The 17,606-nt window shown below is 40.1% G+C and overlaps 1 protein-coding gene across 1 annotated transcript in view; it reads right to left on the bottom strand.

Moving 5' to 3' along the window:
* The window catches only part of LOC132581053 (ABC-type organic anion transporter ABCA8-like), a 135,133-nt gene that overhangs the window by 68,641 nt on the left and 48,886 nt on the right, over positions 1–17,606 (bottom strand). The window contains exons 13-18 of the mRNA XM_060252091.1: positions 8,702–8,821; positions 7,156–7,294; positions 5,960–6,050; positions 3,168–3,307; positions 2,825–2,941; positions 1,677–1,872 (exon numbers count right to left, since the gene is read on the bottom strand). Coding sequence (XP_060108074.1) covers positions 1,677–1,872; positions 2,825–2,941; positions 3,168–3,307; positions 5,960–6,050; positions 7,156–7,294; positions 8,702–8,821 — 803 coding nt within the window. The remainder of the gene's footprint in view (positions 1–1,676; positions 1,873–2,824; positions 2,942–3,167; positions 3,308–5,959; positions 6,051–7,155; positions 7,295–8,701; positions 8,822–17,606) is intronic.

Here is a 17,606-nt window from a genome sequence, read left to right as displayed (position 1 = left end):
TGGTCATGTCTGCTAGAACACTGAGTGATGTCAGTGCACTCTCACTGGATATAGTGAATTTGGCCAGAAGAAAAATTTGCAAGACTGAATTGCAGGTTATTACAACATTTCGTGGGGTGGTGATAGGGCACCCAGACATTTCCTTTTGGCAAGCTGTTCTCTTTAGTTCTGATGCTGTGCACTTCTCAGAGTGGCGTATGGGTATCCAGTTGCATGGGATTTGTGATGCTTTGTTGGGTTGGCTACAGGAGTAATGGCATGGGCAAAACTTGGGGGTCTCCCTGCTCTGTGGAGGCTTGGTCATTGGAATGGATTCTGGAGTGGGGGGGAGGCCATGCCAGCATACCCACCTCCCCTGGTTTTGGGGATTTCCTTAAAGGGTCTTGGGGGTGGAGCCACTCAGCCACATGCCCTGACAAGGGCTACTAGCTGGTTTCCACTACAAGGTGGCAGAGGAAACATACAGTGGTTGGCACCCACATGGATCCCAGGTCTTCCAACTCCACAGTTTATTCCCCAGTAGGGAGGCTGGGAGTGTGATTATTGGGCAGCAGGTGGGTTGCCCAGTGATGGATCCATCTCCATGCTGTGCCAATGCTCCTTTGGTGGTATATATTCAATAAAACATGCTGTGGCCATGTTTTCACCAAAATATTGTGTTTTTCAGGTGTTACTCCTTCCATCACCTTCCCTTATTCCTCCTTGAAACCTGCAAGTGCATATAGGCGTTATCTTCTTGAATGGGATACCTCTCCTTATCTTAACCTTAGAGCTGTCTTCTAACTTCCTTTCTCTCTCTTGCTTTGTCCTCGCACTATCTCTACATGGCCTCCCATAGAGACATATGTCTCTGCAAGTCTCTTCTGTAGATGCAATGCCCTTATAATCCCACACATGTGATGCCAGACAAGCTGGCCATTTGTGATAGGGAAAGTACTCCTTAGATTAGGCTTCTTTTGACTGCAGCCTGAATGTGAACTGGATCTATATGAATAACTAAATTTTATCTTTTTTTGCAATATACTTATTGGGAGATTAAATTACTGAACTCAAACTCACACTTCTACGACTTAGCAAAACTCTGCTATATTAACCAAATATCCCAATAAATTCTCCATTCATCCCAGTTAGGCAACAAGGGTAGCATTGCTAGGACTGTATTATTATATTTCAGTATTGTTTTATGTATCTGCTCTTCTTGCATTTCATTTTTCTAGCCTTGTATCTTGCTAGGGAAAGATACAATCTTTTTGAGATTCTCCTTCTGTCTTATTTTTTCTTCTTCATTGGAGTAATGTAGCAATTTTGTCCTGGGTATACACTAGGCTGTTCAAGTCCTAAATAAAGATGGCCCATTCTGACCCTACATGTGCAGAGGAGAGTTTTTATCCAATACATGTACCAATATGGTTAACAATATTGTTTTGCAAACCTTCTAATTTCCACTCCCTTTTTTTGAAAATGAGTTCACCAAAATACCTATTATGTTCCTCCCATCTGTATCATTCTATAGCTAACCTGGTATACTTCAAAGTTAGTATGTCATAATTATACCATTACTATACTAGTATTATGTAATATCTTCAATAAATGGTTCTCCATAGTTCTAATTTTTCTAATATATATCATTTCATCCCTGACATACTTAGGAACAGGTAAATTTAATAGAAACTCACATGGCCCTCCAGAATTTGCTCTCACGCTTGAGCTGTAAGAAGTGCATTCTTGCTATGGCACACACTTGTTGTTTCCAGAGCTCTGTGCCACTTACTGTAGACTTTCCTGCATCAGAGAGCAATAGCAGATTTTGTTCCATTTCATCTGCACTGCATCTTTCCTCTTCCGCTTGCTCTCTTTGAAATACTCCATAATCTAAGACAGTTTTCAAAATGCAGAATCAAAATGTAACAGCAAGGTTATACAAACTTCTTTGCCCTTTGCCTGTCTCCTATACTACTGCTTTATGCTTTCCCCAGTCCTCCTTGGCCACCATCAGCATTGCACTGCTCATTCTCCAGCCAAACTACATATTACATTGGCCATAAATTCACCACTGGAACTTGCAGACATATGCCAGTAGCAAGTTCTTCATGGGAACTCTATTGAGAAGGCCCTTCCCTTCCCTCCTGCTGAGGTTCTGACCAGTATTAGGCACCTGAGGTCCTTCTTAATAGAACATCCTGCTACAAGTCCCCATGCTGATTTCTTGGACAATGTAACATGCAGCTTGACCTCCAGTTTCCTCTCAGATCTGAAAAACTGGGAAAGGGAGTGGTGATACTTTCAGACTGGTCTTTTTCTGCCTATGTGCTATCTCCAGCCTCATAGTTGTTGGGATATGGCAAGATCTAAATTTCAGTCACTATAGGGTTAACATATATGTTTTCATTCCAGCACAGACCTGACCTGGAAGGACAACCTGGCTCAGAGCCAATCCTGTGCTTTTAATTGGTGAGTTTGATAAAGTGTTTGGGTGGTTTTAACTTATCAACGTCTTTGGTTAGCTAGTGTTCAGTTTCTTCCTGTCAGGAATATAGAAAAGAGGTTAACTGTCTATTAGCCTCGCTTGCCTGCCTACCTTGCTATTTGCTTGTACTCTCACTACCTGTTGCAGCCGCCACCCACGTTTTATATGCAAGTCTACTCTAGAATAAATACATAGTATTACAAACGTGTTATTTTATTAGGACCATCCTGTTCCCTCTTCCTATTAGATCTAGATAAAGAGTTTTCATTTAAATAACGATCCATTACCTCAGTGCATTATTTACCCAACAATAATTTCCCAGCCATAGCAGTAATCACTTCCAAAAAAACAGTTTACCTTCTTCAGGTGTTTCATTATCCTCCAGCTTCAAGAAGACATCTTCCAAAGTTGTTATAGTAACTCCATAATTAACAATCCCTAGATCTGTTTCATGGTCCAAGTCACAAAACAGATCTACAGAAGGGGGGAAAAAACCACATTCCTAACTATGTTTTGTACTTTCAGTTTAAGATTAGGATTTTGGATGATTAGTGTGATCTTGTAAGATTCCATGTAATTGTAATTTTAAAAGAATAACATTTTGAGAAATAACATCAAATAAATAATGAATTGCATACAAGGAAAAGCAACTCAGTAATTCTGAAATTTTGTATCTTTACTCATTTAGATGCATAATTACCTGGAAATTTGTCCACATTTTCCAAGGGCAGAGTATAAATCAGCTCACTTTCATGGTGTCTTGATAATCTGGCAGCAGGAATGCGTTGTTTGACATGGGACATCACTTTTTCAGAGTCACAAAACTCATTTACTTGCATTCTGTTCATATTAAAAATGCATTTAGCCAAACACTAATAGTCAGAGCTTGCACTGACTGACTGATAAAGTTTTCTGAATCAGCTATTCAGGACTTTTTTTTTTCTTTTTGTAGAAAAAGCTCAGCAGGAATCATTTGCTTAATGGCCACACCCCCTGACACCAAGCCGGGCAGAACTGAGTTCCTGTGCATTCCTGCTCAAAAAAGGTTCTGCAGCTATCCAATATCTAGTTTAGACCCACAAGGCCTCAGATGTGTGGAACTGGAGCAAAAGAAATGTGTTATCTCAGTATTTCTAAAGCAGTGGCTAATTCTACATTCATGTTGGGGTCTGATTTTCTGAGCACTGAAATCGCCTTCTAGAAATTCGGAGTATATTTTTTCATCTACACTCAAAATTTTGCTCCTGGACTTTCTCCTCTACACTTGCTTGCTTTACTGCGATTCTTGTCATTATAAGTTTCTGCAAGATATGCATGCCAAACTTAAAAGCTGCTTGAAACCATGGAGTGGGGAAGGGGGGCAGGTTTGAGAGTTCCTTTGTTCTTTCTTGAGAAAGGAGTTTATTGCCCTGTTTCCCAGGAAAGATATCATCTTTATGGCCTCAGCACCTTTTGTCCTGTGGAGTCAACGCAGATGCTTTCTTTTAAAAAGAACTACTTTGCCTAAGCATTCTATCCTATATTATCTTCTACTTTAGCCACACGCACTACTTCTTATAACAACTTATAACAATTTTATTAATACAAATCAGATTGTCAAAGCTGATCTATAGGTCTGAGAAACATCATAGGTACCAACTGCTAGTAGCAAGTGATGCTCAAAAGGACATTTGCTGTTGTTAAATAAACAATGTGCCAAACAGAAGTAAAACATTTACACTTATGGCCTTAGATCCAAAGCTTCCTGGAAAACCCTCATTCAAAAGTCGTCTTTTGGAAAGTCAGCAGCAACTCAGTGGCGAAAACGTTTTCAGAGCCAATTCAGGGTTTTAAATGTAAATGACAGTTAAAACACCGGAGCAAAACAAAAGTGAAGGCGGATTGTAATGTAGATGGTCACTTTCGGAAGTGCAGCATTACTGGATTTTTTGCCCAGTGTCAAATTGGCCAGTGTCTCCCAGATTTTGTGAGATTATGGGCAAAACTATAAATTACCAAAATTTTTAGAAATTACCAAAACCAAAGGACAGTTGCTAAAAGCAGCACCCACATATATCCCCCCCTTTTCCCCCTGAAATAGCATTTTAAAGTTATCTAAAGTCTTCATGTAGTGTATCCCCACATGACAAAAACAGCTAATGATGTGGAGCATGAAAATACACTTCATTACTACAGGGGAGGGGACAAGATAATAAACACAGGGTTGATATTTATAATAGCAGCTTTTAAACTCTCTAACTGACCTATGAGAAAATGTACACATATTAATTTGGGGATGTATTTCAAGCCAAGGTCAAATTACCCATATATCTAGTGGTAACAATGCCTGCCAACTGGGGGGGGGGGGTTTCTAGTATCAACGGTCATTGTGTTTCATAGTATTAAAACATTCAGAATTTGAAAATACATTTTGACATGAAGCAGAATGTTTCTTTTGCATAGATTCACCTCTCCCCTTTTGCATGTTGTGCATGTTGAATAATTCACACCTGTATGGTTCCTTTACAATGCTATACTTTCTTATATATTTCTGAAACAAAAAAAGGTATGTTTTCAACCTAAACAAGGGGTGGCCAAGGGTAGCTCTCCAGATGTTTTTTGCCTACAACTCCCATCAGCCGCAGCCAGCATGGCCAATGGCTGGGGCTGATAGGAATTGTAGGCAAAAAACATCTGGAGAGCTACCGTTGACCACCTCTGACTAAGCCATTAAACAACTAACAAGTTTTCATGAATTTTAAGGGAAAACTTCTATAGTTTGGGTACCTTGGAGTATTTTAGATCCCATGAATAATCTCTCAGTGGGGAGGTAAATATTCTCCAGATTTTCAGAAAGGGTCTTCAGGCTGTCATGGAGGTCTGATCTCTGCAGAGCACTTAAAAATTGTTCTCTGGGTAATAAATGTTATGGGGTAGAAAAACTAAACCAAGTGCAACATTGATAGAGTCCTGGGGTAGCTTTTCACCCCAGGTCTCTTGTTTGTTTGTTTGCAGAAAGCAAACTGCAAGAGGTAACTGGCTGTGCTTCGGGGACATTGTTTACTAATGTACAGATGACAATTATCCTAATAGGAAAAAAGTCTAGACTTGCTTTTCCCTGCATTCTGACCACAAAATGCAACTGGAGGGAGCCAATTCAACCCAGGTTTGTAAGATTAAGTTTACTCAATCTCCTGGTCTTCAAACAACTTCATATAAAGGATATATGTTCCCAGTTACATTGGAGGCAAGTTTAAGCCAGTCAGCTCCCATGTTATTCAATAGGGTTTACTCTTTAGGATTACAAGCTTTGTCACTTGGACTGTTCCTAAACTCTTACACTATTGCTTCACCTACTAAAGTTGTCATAGTAAATCATAAGAGATACTTACCTGTTATGAAAAGTTATCTGTAAATCATAAAGAAATACTTATCTGTCTATACAAGGAGAAGACAAAATTTTACCATTTCAAAAAGAGGAAAAGTACACAATGTTGCCAAAATTCAAAGTACCTTAAGTGATAGCCAACGCCCCACTTTTTCTTCAGGAACAATGATGAACCAATGCATTTCAGCCTGCCATGTGAGATGAAAGCTTTTCGGTCTGAAGAGGCAATGGTACAAAAATCCTTCTGTAGAGAACTCATTCAGTAATAGCCAAGACTCAAATCAGATACTTGCATGAACATGCATCAGAGTTGGTTGCTACCATGCATATTTAAAGAAGCAGGAATAAACCAGATGAAGTGCTAGAAAATACCATTCAAACCAAAGTACCTACCCTACTATGACAGCACCCGCCTCACGGTCCCACTGGATCGCTTCTATGTGCTGTTTATGACTACCCCAGCCCCTCAGTTTCTCCTCAGATCTTCCTTTTTAAACTTTCACCTCAGGACTATAGAACTCAAAGGGGTGGGTATGATATGGATTTCACTCTTCTAGTCTCTTAGGGGGTTTTGTTTCAGATAGATATATAATTCTAATTCGTAGGGGACCACAGCAGCTTTGACAGTTTTCCCAAATTATAGGCACCAGAGAACTTTAACGTAAACCACAGATATTTATTATAAACACAAAGTCTTAACTGGAAATATGGGTGATATATACACGGGCTATAAAGTATCTCACTCAGTTAACAAGTTGCTCAGTTGTTTCAGGCTTTCTAATATATCTTTTTCTTTCTCTTAGGTCTCTCAGGTTTTCAGTTCACATATAATACACTCTCCAACAAAAGCCAAGGCTGGCCTCTTGGGTATGATGTGCCAAGTCTCTCCAGTCGACTGGAGCCTCTACTCCCAGCCCTTCAGACTCTTAGACCCACATCTATTCCCTCAACCACCTCTCTAGCTCTTAAGAGATATGTATGTGTCTGTGACCGTTCAGGTCTTCACGGTGACTCTTCCTTTTAGTCACACACAGCCCCTTGCTGTTTTCATAGAGCTAGCAGTCAGCTTTTCTTCTTCTTCTTCTCTCTAAGACCAACTCTCTCAGGCTCTGTCAGGCAACTAACTGACTCCCTCAGCCGTTAGCTGACAATCTCTCACTCTCTGAGAGTTCTGAGCACTCTGGCCCCCACCCTCAGGTCACCTGATGCAGGCTCTGTGCATCTTCAGTTTTATGTCTAACCCATACCTTACCGTCACACCTATCCATCATAGTCTCTCTCATTCTCATTCACTTTCTGCTTATACTTACAAGCTACTCACCAGCAAGAATATCAGCTTCATCCATGAACTGTGTAGTAAACAGAGTTATGCGATCTGCTTTGTGCTCATTCAGTAGAGACCATACTAGTTGTCTAGAGTAAGGATCCATTCCTGTAGTTGGCTCATCTAGTAGCAGGAGCTGTGTGATGGAGTGTGATTACATTTTTTCAATTCAAACTTATTCAGAAATTTGCTATTGAATGTAATGCTGATATGTTTATGAGGATGTAAACATAAAACAAGGTTGTATCTTTTAAAAGAATTTTTAAAGTTCCATTTTTCTTCATGATTAAAGCTAAGTTTTTACAAATGTCAAAACTTCATTTTTTTCCAGAAAGCTTAAGGTGTTTTGAGATCAGAAGCAAAGCAGAGTTATTAAAAGTGATAGAATAAAAGAGCAATGAACAAAATCCTCCATCTCTGAACATTGCTCCAATCCACATATTGTATCCCCCAAGGAAAAAACCCTATCACAGTTTTTGACGGCGTGCCGCTGACAGCGTCGGGCAGGGTCAAGAGCCTGGGGGTGCTATTGGAGCCTTCTCTGACGATGGAGGCTCAGATAGCAGCCACTGCCAAGTCCGCTTTTTTTCACCTTAGGCGGGCGAGGCAGTTGGCCCCCTTCCTGGAGCGCGACGACCTAGCAACAGTGATCCATGCTACGGTCACCTCGAGGTTGGACTACTGTAATGCCCTCTACATGGGGCTACCCTTGTGCCGGACCCGGAAACTGCAGTTAGTGCAGAATGCTGCTGCCCGGCTGCTACTAGGGCTCCCAAGATGGGAGCACATTCGGCCGGGGCTCCGGGATTTGCACTGGCTGCCAGTAATATTCCGAGTCCAGTACAAGGTGTTGGTCATTACCTTTAAAGCCCTATATGGCCTAGGACCTGCCTACCTTAGGGACCGTCTCTCCCCACACGTTCCCCAGAGAGTACTACGCTCCGGCTCACAAAATCTGCTGGTAGTCCCCGGGCCAAAGGAGGCCCGTCTAAAATCCACCAGGGATCGGGCCTTCTCAACAGCGGCACCTTATTGGTGGAACCAGCTGCCGGAGGAGGTGCAGGCCCTGCGGGACCTAGGGCAGTTCCGCAGGGCCTGTAAGACAGCCCTCTTCCGGCAGGCCTATAACACCTAACTGATACTGAGAACATCCCTGGATGGAACAAAAATGCTCTTATAGACCGCTGGTTTTATTTTATCTTGTTTTATTAATTATGGTTTTAATTGTATTTGTAAACGTTTTAAATTGAATTATATGAACCATTATGTTGTAAGCCGCCCTGAGACACTTCGGTGAGAAGGGCGGGATATAAGTCCATTAAATAAATAAATAAATAAATAAAAGCTATACAACTCTAGAGCTATTGGAGAAAAACATGATGATCCCAAGACCTACATTTCTTTTTTGTGTGATCATACAGCCTGGAATGTTTCCATTCTTCTGACAGTCAGGATGATGTGGAAATTACTATATTCTTCCTTAAATGAAAATGAACTACAAATGTGAAATATCATATGCAATAGGTGTTTGTATTTGGTTTACCTTTGGTTCTCCTAACAAAGTAATTCCCAGTGATAATTTTCGTTTCTGTCCACCACTTAAACAATTAGCTTGGGAGTCTTGAATGGCATTCATATCCAATAGGGTCAATAATTTTTGCACCTGGAAAATATATAGAGTGTCAGAATCGGGATGTTGTCAGGCCTGTAGCTAACCAGGGGCTCATGGAGTCTGGCCCCCTGTCAGTTTTTTGGGGGGACCCCTCTCCCTCCTGCATGATTTAAGTTGTGAGGGAGGGGCACCCAGGAACAGCCGCTGCCCCACCCATGCCATTTAAAGGGCCCACAAATCAGCTGATCGGTGGGGATCTAAATTGCATGGGAGGAGCGGCAGGAGCAGTCTTCAGCCTCCTGCACAATTTAAAGGGCCTCCTCCCCTGCAACCCACAACAGCCCTCTCCCCTTGCAGCCCCTAGTTACAGGGCTGGATGTTGTATACTTCTAACATCCTTTTCAGCTTGGTGGTTGGTTGAAAACTCTGTCACGTTTATCCATAGAATTACTTATAGCTTGTAGATTAACAACGTGCTATACAGTCTGATAGTGGGGACAGTTCCAGTGGTAATGGTGATGGGTGCAGGCAATGGTAAACCATTTCTGATTATCTCATACTTCAAAAACCCTGTGAGGAGACAACCCAAAATGGGACAAGATATAATACTGGATGTCAGGACCCCAAGGTCAGGAGGCATTACATTAGCTATTGGGGAAGAGCAGAGGACAAATATGAATAGCACTGTTCTTATTAATGCAAGTGGATTAAAGTGAAAGGCTATTCACTTCCTAACATGAATAGATGCAAAAGGAATGTCCAAAGCTGTACAACATATATAAAAGGAATGCAATGTCAGAAACATGAATCAAGGTAAGTGCAAAAATGTAAAATGATAAATGGAACTTGTAAACATTGAGATTCTGGGTGTAAGTAAACTAAAATGGACTTGATTAGGACACTTTCAGTCAGAAAACTATTTTGCTTGAGAAATGACAAACACATAGGCAGTGGAGTTGCTCTGATAATGAGGCAAGATATAACACAAGCAGTCAGGGGCTATAGACAAAGTCTGAACAAATAAGGACTTCATGGAAAGCCTGTCAACCATCATTCAAGTTTACATCCCAACTACAGATGCTGATTGTTGGAATTATGTATCTGTTCTGCATGTCTTTTACAATGTTCTAAGTTCCAGTCATTATAGGGTTAAAAGTGTTCACCTGTTTCTCTATTGTCTGCCTGACCCAGGAAGAAAAATTTGGCTGTCTGCCAGTAGAAAGAAAGCCTACGAAAAGACTGTTTGTATATGCTATTGGTCAGTTGGTCAGGTGACTTCTTTGTCTAGGTAGCCAGAGGTCAAGAAGAAGGAAGTATCCTCACACTTAGCCATGAGTCTTCCATAGTAAGATGTATCTTAGTGCTTTCTTATTTTCTGTCCCAAATCTGTCCCAATTGTTTTTATACTAAATGGCTCTCAAATCTCATTTCGATCCAACTATCCATTGAACTGTTTGAGACAAAAAATTAAATTTCAAACAGAAACTTCCAACACTGATGAGGATGAAATTGAGAGCTTTTATGCAAGTGTCCAGGAAGAAATTGATCACACACCTAAAGATGTGCTCCAGGTGACTGGAACAGAAATGTGGGGAACAAAGTAGAATCAAATGTTGTTGGAAAATTTGGCCTAGGAGCATGAAATGAAGTAGGAGAGTGAGTCATAGAATTTTGTAAAAATAAGTTGCTCATTGCAAAAGTGTTTCAGGCAACTGAACAGAAAAATATGCAAAAAAAATAAGCAACAAGAATTACAGAGACTAACGGGCTGTGAAGTCACCTCCAAGGTAAAATATCTGGGTGTGGAGATAACAATGAAGAATATTAATCTATTTAAAAATAATTATGAGAAGCTATGGCGTAAAATGGATGAAGATATATTAAAATGGAACAAACTTAATTTGTTATTGCTGGGTAGAATAGCTGCAATTAAAATGAATATTCTACCAAGAATAATGTATTTGTTTCAAACTATTCCCATTGTGAAAGAAAATAAACAATTTGATAAATGGCGAAGAAAAATTTCAGAATTTGTGTGGGCTGGGAAGAAACCAAGGATCAAAATGAAAATTTTGACAGATGCAAAAGAGAGAGGTGGATTTCAACTACCGAATTTAAAATTATATCAGGAAGCAGTCTGTTTAGTGTGGATAAAAGAATGGATAACGTTGTTAAATAAAAAACTCTTAGTGCTGGAAGGTCACGGAAATAAATTTGGCTAGCATGCGTATTTGTACTATGGAAAAAAGAAGATGGACGTTTTTTCTCTCTCACCATTATATAAGAAATAATTTGCTAAATACATGGATGAAATACAAGAAATATGGGGATGAGAGAAAACCGTTATGGATAGTGCCAGCTGAAGTAATAAAAATAACGGCTGAGATAGGTGAAGAAAAGTGATTTGTTTAGACCGGGATGTTCCACTTTGGACCATTGTGTAGTATTGGACCATCTTATTACCAAATATTCCTCTAACAGCACCGCTGCCCTATACGCTGCCTTTATAGATTTTAAATCTGCCTTTGACATGGTACAGAGGGACATACTGTGGGAAAAACTGAGAGGGATGGGAATCGAACAGAGGCTACTGGCATTGATAAAGGCATTATATAGGAACACCAAGATCAGGATAAGGATAAATCCGAAGGGACATCTCACGAAAGCTATCCAAGTAGGGAGGGGAGTTAAGCAAGGCTGCATCTTGGCCCCACTCTTGTTCAACCTCTTTATAAACGATCTGGGGGAACATCTAAGTGGTCCAGAGGTGCATGCTCCAAAGATTGCAGATAGGCATATCCCGCTTCTGCTATATGCAGATGATGCAGTGCTGATCTCTAGGACCCCAATTGGGCTAAAGAGAGCAATGGAGATTCTAGCGCATTACTGTCAAGTTAACCAGGTTGAAATAAATTACTCAAAATCAAAAATTTTAGCCTTTGCAAAAAGACCTAAGGTATATCATTGGAAGATAAACGACAGGGCTATTGAACAGACACGCTGCTTTAAGTATTTAGGGGTAGTTTTTCAGGCCTCAGGGGCCAGGAAGGCACACGTGGACTACGTTACAACTAGTGCAGCAAAAAGCTCAGGAGCCATAGAGAAATTCTACTGGACCTCCGGGGGGCAGAACGTGGCGGCTGCAGTCAAGGTCTTTAAGGCCAAGGCCCTCGCCCAAATGGGGCACCTTTGAGTATAACACCATATCAGCATCTCTGGCAGTTAGCGGAGAAAGTGCAATCCAAATTCCTTAGGCATATACTACAAGTCCCTCCATGTGCTCCCAACTCACTTATCAGAGTAGAAACGGGTATGGTTACAGTGAAAGCAAGATTGTGGATTGCTGCTATTCTCTACTGGTACAAACTAATGATTCAGCCCACCAGTTTGGCGGGGCTGATAGTAAGAGATTCATTTGTTCCTCTGTGGATCAGAGAAATGGAGTCCAAGTTGGGCTATTATGGACTATCTAAACAATTTTTGCTCAATATGGAGCATAATCTGGTTAAACCCTTTCTTAAACAGAGGATCTTGGATGTTGAAAGACAGCATGATCTGAATCAGCTTAAAGGCTATTTACCAGGAATAGAGGAGTTACATAAAATAACACTGATGCCATACTTGCAAAATCTTGACAAAGCAGAGTATAGGAGAGCATTTACTCTTCTCAGATTTGATATGTTACCGTCAGCTATTATTGAAGGCAGATACACAGGACAATTATACGAGGAGAGACTGTGTATTTGTGGGGACAATAAACCGGAAGATAGGGAGCATGTACTATTCCAATGTAAATTATATCAGCATATTAGGGCCGAGTATATACTCCCGATCTGTGCCAGTGTCCCTGGAAGAAATATTAGATTTCAGCTAGACAGATTATTGGCTGATAGGAACAAAGGAACCACTTTATGTGTGGCAAAGTTTGCTTCGCGAGCCATAAGTCTCCGGAAGCAATTCTTAAGGGGAATACCCAATTGAACGCCTTGGTTCTGGAATTTAATCAGTGTTTTGGGGAGGAAATTATATTTTATACTGTCTATGTTTTATTCTCATTATAGTATTGCCTAATTATATTTTATACTGTGTATGTTTTATTCCCATTTTACTATTGCCTGACTGTATCTTATTAAGTTATTTGTATTTAATTGATTGGTCTTTGACCGTATTAAACTTTCATTCACCACATATAATCAATTATTAAAAATACAAAGTGGCAAAATAGAACTGAAAACTGCTGAAGAGTTGAATAATAAATATGATTGGTTCCAAATGCAACAAATAAAGAATTTGGTGGATAATGATATCAAAACTGAAGAAATAAGAAAAGAGCAAACAGAAATGGAAAAAGTTCTGCTTGGAGACAATGAAAAATTAATTTCAAAAATGTATAAATTACTTTTAAAATGGTGTACAGAGGATGAAGTAATGAAATCTCAAATGACTAAATGGGCAATTAATGTAAATAAAGAAATACAGATGGAAACTTGGGAATACTTGTGGAAGAATTCTATGAAGCTTTCGACGTGTCATAGTATTAAAGAGAACTGTTTTAAAATGATGTACAGATGGTATATGACTCCTAAAAAATTGGCAAAGATGAACAATAAGATGCCAGACAGATGTTGGAAATGTAAAAAACATGAAGGTTCTTTCTACCATATGTGGTGGACTTGTGAAAGAGCAAAAAAGTATTGGCAGATGATTCAGCAAGAAATTTCTAAGATCTTGGGATATGAATTTAAGAAAGTTGCAGAGACTTTTCTGTTGGAATTACAAATGGAAAAATTTCCAAAAGAAGATAGAACTGTAATTTGGTACTTGCTTTCAGCTGAAAGGACATTATATGCGCAGTTGTGGAAGCAAGAAAAAATACCAGAGAAATGGGATTGGATTATAAAAGTTATGACATGGAGTGAAATGGACAAATTAACAAGAATATTAAGAGACTATGATTTAGAAGTTTTTAAGACGGAGTGGAAAAAGTTTAGAAGATATGTAGAAAAAGAGTGGAAAATAAAAGGACATTGGACAATTTAACAAATGGACAAATTAACAAGAATATTAAGAGACTATGATTTAGAAGTTTTTAAGATGGAGTGGAAAAAGTTTAGAAGATATGTAGAAAAAGAGTGGAAAATAAAAAGACATTGGACAATTTTTGATAATGATTAAGTTTTAAAAAGAAAAAGAATATAAATTTTTGCTTTAATAGTTAAGGGTACCTTTAAATATTTGCATTTTAAGTAAATAACACCGGCGGAGGTCAAGTAACGGGGGGGGGGGGGGCGGGTAGAAAGTAATATATGGGGTAGATAAAAGAAGTTATTAAAGATGTAAGAAATAGATTTATTACCATATGTTACCAATAAAATTGTTTTAACCAGGCAACTGAACAGATTATTGTATATGTTCAATACAGACGTTCAATGCAGAAATCAAATAGATTACATAATGGGAAGCAGAAGATGGAACATCCCTGTTCTTTCTTCTAAAACAAGACTAGGAGTTGATTGTGATACAGACCATGAATTGTTAATATCAAAACTTAGAAGAAAACAGAAGAAAAACACCTAAACATCCATAGCACCAAAATACAATCTAAGCAACATTCCTGAAGGGTTTAAGGACATAAGAACATAAGAGAAGCCATGATGGATCAGGCCAATGGCCCATCCAGTCCAACACTCTGTGTCGCACAGTGGCAAAAAAACAAACAAACCAAGTGCCATCAAGAGGTCCACCAGTGCAGCTAGAAACCCTTCCACTCTGCCCCCCATGCAAGCACCAGAATACAGAGCATCACTGCCCCAGAGAGAGAGTTCCAACAATAACCTGTGCTAATAGCCACTGATGGACCTCTGCTCCATATGCTTATCCATTCCCCTCTTGAAGCTGTCTATGCTTATAGCCACCACCACCTCCTGTGACAGTGAATTCCTTATGTTAATCACCCTATGGGTGAAGAAGTACTTCCTTTTGACAGTTCTAACCCAACTGCTCAGCAATTTCATTGAATGTCCACAAGTTCTCATATTGTGAGAAAGGGAGAAAAATACTTCTTTCTCTGCCTTCTCTATCCCATGCATAATCTTGTAAACCTCTATCATGTCACCCTGCAATCGACGTTTCTCCAAGCTAAAGAGCCCCAAGTATTTTAACCTTTCTTAATAGGGAAAGTGTTCCAACCCATTAATCATTTTAGTTGCCCTTTTCTGCACTTTTTTCCAATGCTATATCTTTTTTGAGGTGCGGTGACCAGAATTGTATACAGTATTCCAAATGAGACTGCACCATCAATTTATACAGGAGCATTATGATACTGGCTGATTTTCAATTCCCTTCCTAATATTTTCAATTCCCTTCCTAATATTTCCCAGCATGGCGTTGGCCTTTTTTATTGCAATCACACACTGTCTTGACATTTTCAGTGAATTATCTATCACGACCCCAAGATCTCTCTCTTGGTCAGTCTCTGCCAGTTCATACCCCATCAACCTGTATTTATAGCTAGGATTTTTGGCCCCGATGTGCATTACTTTGCACTTGGCCACATTGAACCTCATCTGCCACATTGATGCCTACTCACCCAGCCTCAACAGATCCTTTTGGAGTGCCTCACAATCCTCTCTGGATCTCACTACCCTGAACAATTTAGTGTCATCCACAAACTGCTTACTCCCAACTCCAAATCATTAATGAACAAGTTAAAGAGCATGGGACCCAGTACTGAGACCTGCGGCACCCCACTGCTTACCATCTTCCACTGCGAAAATTGCCCATTTATATTCACTCTCTGCTTCCTATTAATTAGCCAGTTTTTGATCCACAAGAGGACTTGTCCTTTTACTCCATGACTCTCGAGCTTACTAAGGAGCCTTTGATGAGGAACTTTATCAAAAGCTTTCTGGAAGCCAAGGTAAACAACAGCTATTGGGTCCCCTTTGTCCACATGTTTGTTCACCCCCTCAAAGAACTCTAACAGGTTAGTGAGACAAGATCTTCTCTTACAGAACCCATGCTGAATCTTCCTCAATAACTTGTGTTCATCAATGTGCCCACTCATTCTCTCTTTGATAATGGTTTCTACCAACTTTCCTGGTATTGAAGTCAGACTGACTGACCTGTAATTTCCTGGGTCTCCTCTGGAACCTTTTTTAAAGATGGGGGTAACATTTGCTACATTTCAGTCCTCAGGAACGGAGGCAGATTTCAAGGAAAGTTTACATATTTTTGTCAGGAGATCTACAAGTCCACCTTTGAGTTCTTTCAGAACTCTTGGATGTATGCCATCTGGGCCTGGTGACTTATCAGTTTTTAATTTGTCTATCAGTCGTAAGACCTCCTCTCTCGTCACCTCAATCTGACTCAGGTTCTTCAACATCCCTTCCAAAATTAGTGTTTCTGGAGTGGGCAAACACTTCTCATCTACCACAGCGAAGACGGAGGCAAAAAATGCATTCAGGTTCTCAGCCTTTTCCCTATCCTTTCAGTAATTCTTTTATGCCTTGGTCATCCAAGGGCCCCACTGCCTCCCTGGATGGTTTCCTGATTCTAAGAGATAAAGAACATATTTTCATTACTAAGTTCAAGTGAATAGGAACCAGAAGAACTATAGGTTGAAACCAGAGATATTATCAAGGAAGAATGCTCAAAGACAATTCGTGGAGCCAAAAGAAGTGAAAAGCATTGATAGATGACTTTGGAAACTTAAAATTGCTAATGATAGATAAGAAGCCAAAAGATCACAGAAATAGAATCTGGAGTCTAAAATGCAGTGTTTCCAGTATCTTGTACATACAGACGAAGTGTCATGAGCCAGACAGCTACCCCCTCCTCCGAGGCTGAGGAAATGGAGGAGTCAGGCCCTGCATCCATGGAATGCCTGTCTGAACAGCTGGACAGAGTCCCAGCCAGCAAAAGGTGCATTGGGTGAAAAGGGTTGCTCATTCTGGCAGCAGATGGAGGAACTGGAACAAAAGTCAAGCTGCCAACCACTGCTTGGCTCTCCAGAACCGACTGAGTGTAGGAGGCATCAGTAATGCCTCCTATGCTCAGTTGGTTCTGGAGAAACAAACAGTCAGTTTGGTGTAGTGGTTAAGTGTGCGGTCTCTTATCTGGGAGAACTTGGTTTGATTCCCACTCCTCCTTGTGCACCTTCTGATGTGACCTTGAGTCAGTCACAAGTTCTCACACAAAAAACAAACAAACAATTGTGCAAATGTTATAAAAATTCTATAATGTATATTAATATGCATTCAATAAATAAATATCCAACAACAACATGTACGTGTTCTCTCTATATTGGACTGAAAAGGATTGACATAAGATTGCTTATGTCAAACTATGTCCTGAAACTGCTTTCAAACAAACAATTCTTAACTATGCCTTTAGTTAAGGATATTACAGACATGCTGTAAATATCGTCTCTTGAAAAAAAACTCTGGTATGTGAAACGCTGCGGTCCTCAAGCTAGTGGAAGCGTTGAGAGTGAGAGTGGAAAACTGAAAATGCAACAGCCCGCAGAGGAACTAGCAGGAGTTTGACATAAGCTTTTGGTTGAGAAACTCGCCTAGGACTATTATGAAAGCAAACTTTTGACTTTGCAAGAGAATCTGCTGCAGAGTTTCATCCTTCCTTATTATGTCAGTTACAGCATTTGTGAAGCTGGACAATGCAATCCTTTTCAGCAGAGGTAGCTTTGTAGAAAAATAGGTGGTGGAGCTCATCCAGGGATTGTTATGCAGCTGCACCTACTATTCAATGGACAAGGTGGGGAGGAGGAGGGCTGAATCCGAGGCCTGCTTTTCAGTCTGATACATGTACACATTATTGT

Source organism: Heteronotia binoei, chromosome 13 (assembly GCF_032191835.1).
Source record: "Heteronotia binoei isolate CCM8104 ecotype False Entrance Well chromosome 13, APGP_CSIRO_Hbin_v1, whole genome shotgun sequence".
Lineage (NCBI taxonomy): Eukaryota > Metazoa > Chordata > Lepidosauria > Squamata > Gekkonidae > Heteronotia > Heteronotia binoei.
The sequence above is the reverse complement of the archived record's forward strand: the minus strand, read 5'-3'. Positions and strand labels throughout refer to the sequence as shown.